At 39.9% G+C, this 11795-nt stretch overlaps 1 protein-coding gene across 1 annotated transcript; it reads right to left on the bottom strand.

Moving 5' to 3' along the window:
* Positions 1–7353: 7353 nt before the first annotated feature.
* LOC140804819 (uncharacterized) lies at positions 7354–10699 on the bottom strand. Its single transcript, XM_073160966.1, has 4 exons — positions 8870–10699; positions 8060–8803; positions 7578–8014; positions 7354–7399 (listed from the first exon to the last, which is right to left on the bottom strand). The coding sequence occupies exons 1-4, from the start codon at positions 10697–10699 to the stop codon at positions 7354–7356; spliced, it is 3057 nt and encodes a 1018-aa protein (XP_073017067.1).
* Between the last annotated feature and the right edge of the window lie 1096 nt (positions 10700–11795).

Below are 11795 nucleotides of genomic sequence, written 5' to 3'. Positions count from 1 at the left end.
TATATATATATATATATATATATATATATATATATATATATATATATATATATATATATATATATTAATAGTCTGGTAAATTTTGGATACGAAGGGGTTTGAAAATGAGTAATCTTTATTGTTAAAATTAGGTTTCAGTCATATACATTTAATAATTTTTTTAAAAAATAGCCCTTTTTTATGGAGAGTTTCATCTTGACACTGCAAATGTGAGCAAAGATCAAAACCAGAAAAAAAAAAAAAAAAAAAAAAAAAAAAAAGGTCATATGTTAAGACTGTAATTTGACACCACGAAAGACCAGTTCCGGGAAGAGATCTTTATTGAATAGAAAGAATGAAATCACTTTGCATTGATAAACCTCCGAGCTTTGATTCGTGATTTGGTCCATTTGATCAAAATCTTTTTGCACTGATATAAATGTAAACTTAAGATACATGAATTAGTGCATTGGACTTGGTTAAAATCACTTTGCATTGATAAATATGCAAACTTAAAGGCCAAAAGCATCGATACGTGATTGGTCCATTGGATTTAATCAAAATCTTTTTTTACTCATAAATATGTAAACTTAAGACATGTGAGTATTGATAATTGATTTAGTCCATTGAATTTGGTGAAAATCTCTTTGCGCTGATAAATATGTAAACTTAAAACCTTCCAGCATTGATTCGTGATTTAGTCCATTGGATTTTGCTCAGAATCTGTCGGCACTGATAATCATGTACACTTAAGACTTGTGAGATAATCAAATTGTGTTGTTAGAATTCGAATTGTTTGAGATCGCAAGAATCAATTGTTGGCATAGGGTCAAGCTACTTGTATTGATAAGTTGCTATTGTATTTTAGAATGAAAAATTCCAAGAAGGGTTACCTACCATCCTGATATGGAGTCGTCCTCTCCATAGAGCAGTGTCCTAAGACACCACAAAAGGTTGAGGACATGAGACACGTTCCCTATGCCTCTACAGTAAATAGCCTTGTGTAAGTTGATGCGATTCGGTGAAAGGGATGAGCCGAGTCGGGTCCTCTACCAGATCTGTTATCAAGATAATGAAGGAAATAAGAGCAGCTTGAATAACTGAACCAGAAGATTTCTTCCTGGGCGACTGATATGACCCACGTTCAAGAAGATAACCGAGTGAATGGGCGTCGGAGAGGTGTCCGGCGTGACCACTCCGATGCTTAAGTCAGTAAACGATTCAACAAAGGACCAATGTAACCAGGTGATGGTTGTGAGATTGATGTGTAGGAAAGAGTTTTTACAATAAATGAGCAATGAATTCTAGTATAATCAATATCAGAATGAATCAAATGCAAGGAGAGAACCTATTATTTATAGTAGGAGAAGTGATGATGACCTTGTTCTTCGTGCTACCTACTAGTTATAGCATGGCGGCTGATCACACCCTATATACTGATACGTGAAATCTCATACTAGTCACATCCACCTTAACTGATTTTGTCAACTACTTGGATCGGTGTCAGAGATGGGGCAACCGCCCACACCCTATCTGCTAGTACACTTGAGTGCGTGCTTATATCGAAGTAGCCCGGGTAGAAAATCTCCCGGAAGCTTGCATGAGAGCCCGGGCTCGCAATAGCCCGGGGAGAAGACGTCCCGGGCGTTCAACTGCTCGGTCTATAATGAGCTCTTCCTGCAATTTTACCCTGACCTGGACCATCTATTTAGTATCCCGGGTCATTCATGACCCGGGAATTCACCCATGTCCCGGGATCCAATCTCTCTCGAGGGTATCATCATAAGTGATGTTGTGCACTAGGCCAGAAAATTGTTATGTTGTAGGGATAACCATCCATTATTAGTCAAATCCTATAGTAAGGATAATTGGATAGCACTAAAGAACATTCTCAACTAACTTTGGAGAACGGGAAATATGTCTATCCAGGTGGAGACCTTAAACTAGACAGTTACACTGATTATAATTTCAAATCAGATAGAGATACTCGTAAATAGATATCTGAATCAGTTTTTATTCTTGATGGAGATGCCCTGTACAACACTCTTTCTTCTTCGAGCTCTAATTTTCATTCCAATTGTTCTTGATATACGTATAAAGCTGATAGGCTCATAATAGTTGGCATTTTTTGTTGTCATATGTCTCATTGTTACCACTTCCAACGTGCTTAATTGACAAATTTTTGTGTAATTTTATTGTATGAGGAAGTTTTGTGTTCATGCGATAAATTGGGCTAAAAAAAGTGATTTTATATCAAAATTAAAGTTGTCGATATGATCGTAGTGGAAGACTTGAACAGAAAAATTCAGAATTGGATTTTGGATAAGACGTGATCACGCCTTATGAATGCTCCTCGGCTTCTTAGTGAGAATTGAAGAATTTTCATATCAAGGAATAATTAAAAGATAGAGTTTTTTTTTGGAAAAAAAACTCTATATTATTGGAGGATATTTTCTAGTATCTTTTAATTTTTAGGTATTAGGTTTTTATATTTACATTAATGGGCTTTTCTCAAAAATTGACAACAAAAAAAGAAAAAGCCTACACTATTCACGTAAAAAAAAGGAGGTGGCTGCAGAATTTTCTCATTCAACTCACAATTCTCCACCCTCCTCTCCAAAAAATCTCACGTGAAGCACAAGAAACAAGTGGCTCAAGGATTTTCTCTCCAAGTCTCTCCACACCTTTAGGCTAAGTTTTATTTTTTATTCAAGGGATATTTTTACTATTTCAATTTATCATTGTGAGGCTTTTTGTGCTTTAATTTAATATTCATGTTTTGTTCAAGTATTTGTTAATTTATATTTAATTCTATAAAAGATGTATCTCGGTTAATCTGACAATTTAATTTGATATATAATTTTTTACTGTTATCCATTAATACAGTGATCTGTAATTGTCATGAATGATTGGTACATGAGTAGCGATAGATTAGGTGTGTTGTGCTATCATAACATATGTAATCTAAATAAAACAACGAAACTCGATTTATCAATTGCAGCTATTTCGGTTGTTAGATTTTAGGATTAACTGTTTTCACAAAACGAAAATGCTATTTTTAATTAGTATGGAACGCTATCGTGCCCAGTTAATTATTGATAAGTTTTGACTGGATGGTGGGTTTGGTAAATTAATTAAGAAAACGCAAGAATTTTAGCTGCTATCTCTATAATTCTAAGTTAATTACTTGTAACTGTATGAATAAATAATATGTTAGCCGATGAACAATGACAAAATTGAATAGTAAAAATCCCTTGAATCGAGCTTGGTAATATTAATTTACATTTCAATAGTTATTCATCTTGATTAGTTATTTCTTCTTGCATGTTAAATTTAGTTTGGTATTTTATTAAATTCATATCAAACAAATCCCTCTTTTATTTGCATTTTACTCGAAAGAAATCATCCTCCGTTCCCTGTGGATTCGACCCTGCCCACCATTACACTAATTTATTTAGAGAGTGGGAATTTAAGTTTGGTGGCTCAACGACAGCATACTAAAAGCCGAGGTTCCTATAATGACACTCAAACAACCAAAAACGAATAATTCTATTTGACAGTAGCATAATTCATGCCAATTCATTGGGTACTTTAAGTGCAACACTTTTCCCTTATCGGCTGTATATTTGCGACTCAAAGCATATGCAACTACATTAGCCTTACCTAGATGGTAGCCTATGTTACAATCGTAATCTTTCACCAACTGTAACCATCGCCTCTGCCTCATATTTAATTCTTTTCGTGCGAAGAAATATTTACAACTGTAATTGTCGGTGAAAATCTCATAGCATTCACCATACAGATAATGTCTCGACAGCTTCAAGACAAAAACGACAACTGATATCTCGAGATCATTGTTCGAATAGTTTTTCTTGTGTACCTTTAATTTTCGAGAATCATAGGCAATGAATGACCTTATGATTCTACATCAAACTTTCCTATACCATTCTTGGACGCATCTATATACACCAAAAATTGTCTAGCATCCTCCGGAATTGCCAGGACAAGAACAGTCAGTAGTCACTCCATTAGCTCGTCAAAACTCTTCTCACATTTTCCAATCCATTCAAATTTCACGCCCTTCTTGGTCAGTGATGTCAACGGCAGGCAATCCGGTAAAATTTCTGTACAAACCTCCGGTAATATCCTGCCAACCCCAAGAAACTCTGAATTTCAGTAGCATTCTTCGGAGTAGCCTAATTCCGAATCAATTCCACATTTGCCATATCCACTTCCTTTCCTCTCTTTAACAGTATGCTACCAAGAATGCAATTTGTTCCATCCAGAAGTCACACTTACTAAACTTCGCACACAGACGCCTATCCTTAAAAATCTATGAAATCGAAGTCAAGTGTTGGTGGTGCTATGTCATTGATCGAGTAAAACTTGCTGACCGGGGTTGGTCGACACCGGAGTTATCTCGCAATCACATAATTGCCAGACAACTAGCCTCGTAGTACAGCATATACCAAACCAGTTTATTATCATAAATTTCCCAAAAGTGCAACGTCTTTACAACTCAGAAAGAAATAGAAACATGCGGAAGCGTAAATACGAAATACTGAAAACATAAGACTGAATAATCAATCGGTCACGAATTAAACTGCTTCTTCACCATCCCCAAAAGTATTCTTTCTCCTCGTCCTCCATTTGATTCTCATTCTTATCTGGGTGGGAAAGTAAGGGGTGAGTATTTTGGGGAAAATACTCAGTAAATGGGGGCCGATCGTGCATAACAAATATCGAGGATATACATACGAATAATTTACCATAATTTCAATGTTAAGCATGTTGAATCGAATATTAACAAAATACGAATATAGCACTGGAAATCATCTCATTTTCTATGGTTTTTACTGATCAGTCCCCTATATGTTACTCCTCTAAGGGGCGAGGCCAAAGGAACGGTTATTATAACCCACCGCATCAGGGCCTAAATAAAGCATATCAAAGTTCGGAATTTCCTTTACCATTTCTAAATCAAATCATTACAACGCATTTCAAATAATTCAACATGCTTTCAAATATTATAACTAATATCGAACAACGAATAATTAAGGGGATTTTATACCCAATGAAAACGAATAAATTATGCCGATCGAATTTTCAAAGTCATATTTAATTTATTTTTGAAATAAATTATGCTCACCTAAAAGAAAATAAGTGTGCTAATATATTTATATAATAACATATATATTCAAAATTCCACTTTAAAATAATCAAATGGGTGAACCATATTTATTAAAAGAATATAAATTTCAAGGGCCACTTAAGTGAACTTAAGTGTACAATTTTATTTAACAATATTCGAAACACAAGAAAACAAAAGAGGAAAACCCACTTACTGTTATCGTTGAGATTGAATTGTTAGGCTTGGACCAATACACCTCCAACAACTACTGGAATTGGCTTTACGACTGCTGGAACTTAGGATCTAAATTTTTGGTTCGAGCTGTGATAGCATGAGACAACCGTTTACTTGAAATGTTGATGGAATTTCTAGACCGAAAGAGGCTACGGCATAGCTTAGAAAAATGGATAGAAATTTACCTAGTAACTGGACCGAAAAGATTTCGAACAAGATTGCGGAAAAGCTTCAAATTAGGCCGTTGTAATGCTTCGATCTTGGCTGAATTCGGCTGCTATCACCTTCGGAAATGGACAGGATAGTGGTCTGGAAAAAGGGCAGCAACTTTGCTTCGAACCGTTGCGGAAATTCTCGGGTTTTTGGATAGCTTGTTTGATCAAGCTCCTCGGCTATTCCTGGACCAACGTCGAGCAGCAACTGGTCTCGAAATAATGTGCAGGAACTAGGCTAAGGCTGGGTTATTAATCACGACGGCAACTGGACTCCGAAATACTACCACAAAGCTTCGAATTTGGCCGGAAATTGGATCAAGAAATCTGTTTTTTTTTTTCAGCAGTTATATTTTCGAATCCTTGCAGCTACGGGGGAGGAATTGCAGACTGATGAGGTGGGTTACTACCTTCGGTACTTATTATATAACGGTTTGAATGCTCAGCTACAAGGTAAGTCTCAAATCACTCCACAAGATTTTTGCTGATTGCTTAGTCAAAGGTTGGTTACACTTTGAAGTTGAATGTGGCCTTTTCTTGGTCCAAGTTCACGTCCGAGACTCATGCTTGCAACGGAGTGATTTTTGATTTCCTTAAATTGTAAGGTAACGGTTGCAAGAATTTCTTCCAAGATTGGTGCCTTCCATTTGCACGGTCTTCACATTCTCCCCTCCTTATTTTAAGTTTCGTCCTCGAAACTTGTATTAACTTGTCCTTCAAATAGGTAGGGATATAGATCTTTTATTTTCTCTTCGAGTTCCCAAGTGGCTTCTCTTTCGGTATGATTAGACCATTGTACCTTGACGTAGGGAATTGTTCGTCTCTTTAGTACTTGGTCCTTTGTATCCACGATTCTGATCGGGACTTCCTTATAAGTCAGTCCTTCATTCAAGTCTCCCTCGACTAAGAGTGGTTCAGCTTCAAGGATGTGGCTTGGATCCGAAACATATCTTCTTAGTTGTGAAACATGGAAGACATTATGAATTCTAGACATATTCGGTGGGATTGCCAATCTGTATGCAAGTGTACCAATTTTCTCCAGAATTTCAAAAGGTCCAACATATCTGGGGTTCAGTTTCCCTGGTTTTTTGAATCGAACCACTCCCTTCATTGGTGATACTTTCACGTACGCTTTATCTCCCACTATAAACTCTACTGGTCTCCTTTTCAAATCAGCCCAACTTTTCTGTTGATCTTGGGCAACTTTGAGTCTCTCCTTGATTATAGCGATTTTATCCACTGTTTCTTGGATCAATTCGGGTCCAGTGATGGCCTTTTCTCCTACTTCATCCCAATATAGTGGTGACCGACATTTTCGCCCATACAGAGCTTCATACGGCGCCATTCCGATGCTGCTGTGAAAACTGTTATTGTAAGCAAACTCAATCAAAGGCAAATGTTCACTCCAATTACTGCTAAAGTCTAGGACACATGCTCTCAGCATGTCTTCCAAAGTTTGAATTGTCCTCTCTGTTTGACCATCGGTCTGAGGGTGGTAGGCCGTACTGAGGGTGACCTTAGTTCCCATGGCTTGTTGAAAACTCTTCCAAAAACGAGATACAAACCTCGGGTCTCTGTCTGACAAGATGCTGGCTGGGACCCCATGTAATCGTACGATGTTATTTATGTACAATGTGGCTAGCTTGTCCAAATTATAGTTCATGCGGACTGGTAAGAAATGCGCAGATTTTGTGAGTCTATCTACGATTACCCAGATGCCATCATGGCTTTGTCTAGACTTTGGTAACCCAACCACAAAGTCCATGGAGATATGTTCCCATTTCCATTCTGGAATTTCTAGAGGTTGAAGGAGTCCTCCAGGTCTTTGGTGCTCTGCTTTGACCTGTTGGCACACAAGACATTTGGAAACAAATATCGCAACATCCTTTTTCATTCCACTTCACCAGAAATTCTTCTTTAGGTCTCTGTACATCTTGGTACTCCCGGGATGGACTGAAAATTTCGACTTATGTGCTTCTGACATTACTTCTTGTCGAAGGTTATCTATGTCTGGTACGCACAATCGTCCTTTCATCCAAAGGACTCCTTTGTCGCCGATCTGAGTGTCTTGAGACTTTGCTTCCTTAGCTTGTTCCTTAAGTTTTACTAGAACTGGGTCTCGATCCTGTTTCAACTTGACGATTTCTCGCAGACATGGTTGAGCGGAGATTGCAGCTAAGGTACCCTTACTCATATTCCTCCGACTCAAAGCATCAGCTATTTTGTTTGCCTTACCTGGATGGTAGCTTATAGTCAAGTCGTAATCCTTCAACAGCTCAATCCATCGTCTTTGCCTCATATTTAATTCCTTTTGGGTGAACAAGTATTTGAGGCTCTGGTGGTCCGTGAAGATTTCGCACTTGGAGTCATAGAGATAATGTCTCCATATCTTCAAAGCAAAGACGACTGCTGCCAGTTCGAGGTCGTGAGTGGGATAATTTTGTTCGTGCGGCTTCAACTGCCTTGATGCATAGGCAATCACTCTTCCTTCTTGCATGAGTACACATCCCAACCCTTCCTTCGATGCGTCACTGTAGATGGTGAAATCCTTATCTTCAGTGGGCAAGACTAACACTGGTGTAGACGCGAGCTTTTCTTTCAATGTCTGAAAACTTTTCTCGCAGTTGTCATCCCAAATGAATTTAGAATTCTTTTGAGTAAGCCTTGTTAATGGTACGGCTATGGAAGAGAATCCTTCAACGAATTTCCTGTAATAGCCTGCCAATCCAAGAAATCTTCTAATGTCTGTGGCGTTTCTCGGTTTCGGCCAATCTAGAATTGACTCCACTTTCTTTGGATCCACTGATACTCCTGCTTCCGATATCACATGCCCTAAAAAGGACACACTGTTTAGCCAGAATTCGCATTTCTTGAACTTGGCATAGAGTTCTTTCTCCCTTAAAGTTTGTAGAGTGAGGCGGAGGTGCTCTTCGTGATCTTCTTTGCTAGGAGAGTAGACAAGGATGTCATCAATGAATACCACTATGAACCGATCCAGGAACGGCTTGAATACGCTGTTCATTAGGTCCATAAAGGCTGCTGGTGCGTTTGTCAGACCAAAGGGCATCACTGTGAATTCGTAGTGTCCATACCTTGTCCAAAAGGCCGTCTTTGGGATGTCTTCAGCCCTGACCTTCAATTGGTGGTAGCCCGTCCTCAAATCCAATTTGGAAAATACTGTGGCTCCCTTAAGCTGATCAAACAGGTCATCTATTCTCGGAAGAGGGTACTTGTTCTTGATAGTGATCTTATTCAATTCCCTATAGTCAATGCACAACCTCATGCTCCCATCTTTCTTCTTGACAAAAAGTACTGGAGCTCCCCATGGAGACGCACTTGGTCGAATCTGCTTTTTGTCTAGCAATTCTTGAAGTTGCTCCTTTAGCTCCTTAAGTTCAGCTGGTGCCATTCTGTACGGTGCCTTGGAGATGGGTGCCGTTCCGGGCACTAAATTGATTTCGAACTCAATTTCACGATCTGGGACTGTCCCTGGTAGTTCCTCTGGAAAGACGTCTGAGAATGTTCGCACGATAGGGATATCCTCTAGTTTAAGTTCAATCTCCTCTTTCACTATGTTAACCATTGCTAGATAGATATCTTCTCCAGACTTCACGGCTTTCCATGCTTGGGATGCGGAAAGAAGTGACTTCCGTTCCTTGGATTTGCCATGATACACGACCTCTCTTTGGTCCGGGGTTCGGAGTCTGACACTCTTTCCCTTGCAATCGACCATCGCGTTATTTCTTGCTAACCAATCCATTCCTAAGATGACGTCAAACTCCACCATGTTTAGTTGTATCAATTCTACTTGGAATAGTTGCTCATTGATACAAATTTTACACTTTCGGTGCACTCTATGTGTTTCGACTGTCTTACTAGTAGGAGTCGCTACTCTAAATGGTTCAACTAGTAATTCAGGTGTATGCCCTAGTTTCTTCGTGAATCTTCTAGATATAAACGAGTGAGTAGCACCACTGTCAAACAACACATAAGCTGGTATTTCATTGATAAAAATGGTACCTGCCACGACATCGCTTGCATTAACTGCTTCTTCTTGAGTTATTGCAAACACACGAGCGTTGGGCTTATTCTCCTTTGGCTTGTTGGGGTTAGCATCAGCATTTGGCTTGGTCCCTCTCTTTAATGGCTCAGGACAATTAGCAATTCGATGCCCTAGTTTACCACAATTGAAACATGCCCCAGTCTGTCTGTGGCATTCCCCAGAATGACGATTATTACATTTGGGACACATCTTTAGTTCTTGGTAGGTTGGGTGGGACGAAGCGCCTTTGAACGACCCATTGGACTGATTGGGTCTCTTGAATGGTTGTTTCCCTTGAGATGATTGTCCAGTAAGGTGTCGCTTATTCTTGTTCTCGTCCTCACGACGCTTGATGTCTGTCTCAGCTCTTATTGCTGCTCCCATTAAATCGGCAAAGCTTGTAGGTTGATAAACTGCTAAGGATGACTGAATACGGCTGCTCAATCCCTTTTTGTATCTGTGCATTTTCAGAACTCCATCTGCCATGATTGTCGGGGCATAAGTTCCAAGGTCATTGAATCGGGAGGTGTAATCTACCACTGACATGTCTGGAGTTTGCGAGAAGTTCTCAAACTCGCTCAATTTCTGTAGTCTGACTTCTGTTGGGAAATACTGTTTGAGAAATACATCTCTGAATTGTCGCCAGGTGATTCCTCCGGCGGCTGTCAGGGCAGGTGAGACTGTTTCCCACCACTTGCTTGCCTTATCCTCCAGGAATGGCACTATCACCTCTACTTTAAGTGCCTCAGGTATTTCTAGCAGTCGCAGTTGGGTTTCCACGCTTTTCAACCAACTCTGGCTACTCTCAGGGTCGGCGTCTCCCTTGAACACTGGGCAACGGTTCTTACGAAGGGACTCATAATGATACTTGATCCCATTCTGTGCCGGTGGTGGTTGTGGCTGCTGATTACCATTGGGGTTTCCCAAACCCTGGATAGTTGTTGCCACTATGGTGGCTATAGCCATCAAATCTGCTTGGCTCAGGCCCACTCTGGGAGGTGGCGGCGGTGGATTTCCGTCAGGATTCGGATTCTCATTATTGTCATTGCGGTTGTTGGCGTACCGTGGGTTGCGATTGGCTCGTGGAGGTCTTCCGGCCATTTCCTACAAGTGCACAAGTTTCTAAGATATTTGTTGCACAAATTGATAGAATGCATTGAATAATTTGCGCGAAGATAAATTGACACCAACAAGTAATCGAAATAACAACTTTTATTGATTTCTCAATTAAACATAAACAACTGAATGGGAATTTATTGGAATGGAAAATGGCGACAACGGAAATAAACTAAAAATGGTTCGCTAAAATATTCTAATCTGATATCTCTCCATTCCCCACAGCTACGTCAGGTGGGGCTTCTTCCTCCTCGGAATCCTCCTCCGGCATCTCCGGGTCTAAAAACTCTGCCAGCTGCATCTGTAGACTTTGATTCTCCGATTCTAATTCAGCAATTTGTTCCTTATGAGTCAGAATCTTCCCTATCGCGTTATCCAACTCTTTCTTTGCACGCGCGCAGTTGGCTTGATCCTTCTGGATGAGTGCCTTTTCCCTTGCCTTCCTTTCGTCTATCTCCTTTGATAGCCTTTGGTTATTTTCTGACAATTGCATGACCACCTTCCAGGACTCTTCCATTCTCTCCTTATCTCTTACCCGTGCGTGACGAGCTTCAGCCAATTCTACGGTGCGTCGGTCCAATTCATCCATAGCTTGTTTGGTTTGGCCCCTCGTCAGTCGTAACGACTCTCGCAGTTCGCCGTTATCTTCATTAACGAGTTGGAACGTCTCATATACCTGGTCGATCCACTTTTCTGCTGCCAATAGCTTGGTAGTCAGATCCTCCACTTGCTTCCTCCTCTGCAGATTGCCAGCTCTCAGCCTCCTAACCGTCCTATCGTGGCGTGCTGGAGCCAACTCATCTAAACGTATAAGGGACTGGGCGCGCGGGCGAGGTCGGGGACTGTCTAGCTGGAACGTCTCGCTATGAGTAATCGAAGCTACGCTCTTACGGGCAGTCAAACGTGTGCGAGCCATTTCCTGGAAAAAAGGAGAAATGCTCAGAATATCAAAAATAGGCCAGAATAAAATGTCAGAGTCATATAGAGTCAAATAAAGGAAAATAAATAAAACTTTTCGAAAATTTCCAAAAATGGAAAGTTTCAAGATAGACATATGGATTCGAAGCATATGTCGAGAGGA

The sequence above is a fragment of the Primulina eburnea genome, chromosome 1 (genome assembly GCF_022965805.1).
Source record: "Primulina eburnea isolate SZY01 chromosome 1, ASM2296580v1, whole genome shotgun sequence".
NCBI classification, from domain to species: domain Eukaryota; kingdom Viridiplantae; phylum Streptophyta; class Magnoliopsida; order Lamiales; family Gesneriaceae; genus Primulina; species Primulina eburnea.
The sequence above is the reverse complement of the archived record's forward strand: the minus strand, read 5'-3'. Positions and strand labels throughout refer to the sequence as shown.

What these genes read in the sequence shown, in the direction of transcription:
- LOC140804819 (XM_073160966.1), bottom strand. Translation starts at nt 10,699, where the DNA reads ATGGCCGGAAGACCTCCACGAGCCAATCGCAACCCACGGTACGCCAAC. An exon ending in CGAAGGAAGGGTTGGGATGT is followed by an intron (nt 8,015 to 8,059) that starts GTACTCATGCAA and finishes GCATCAAGGCAG; the next exon opens with TTGAAGCCGCACGAACAAAA. An exon ending in CTTTGGATGAAAGGACGATT is followed by an intron (nt 7,400 to 7,577) that starts GTGCGTACCAGA and finishes GTGTGCCAACAG; the next exon opens with GTCAAAGCAGAGCACCAAAG.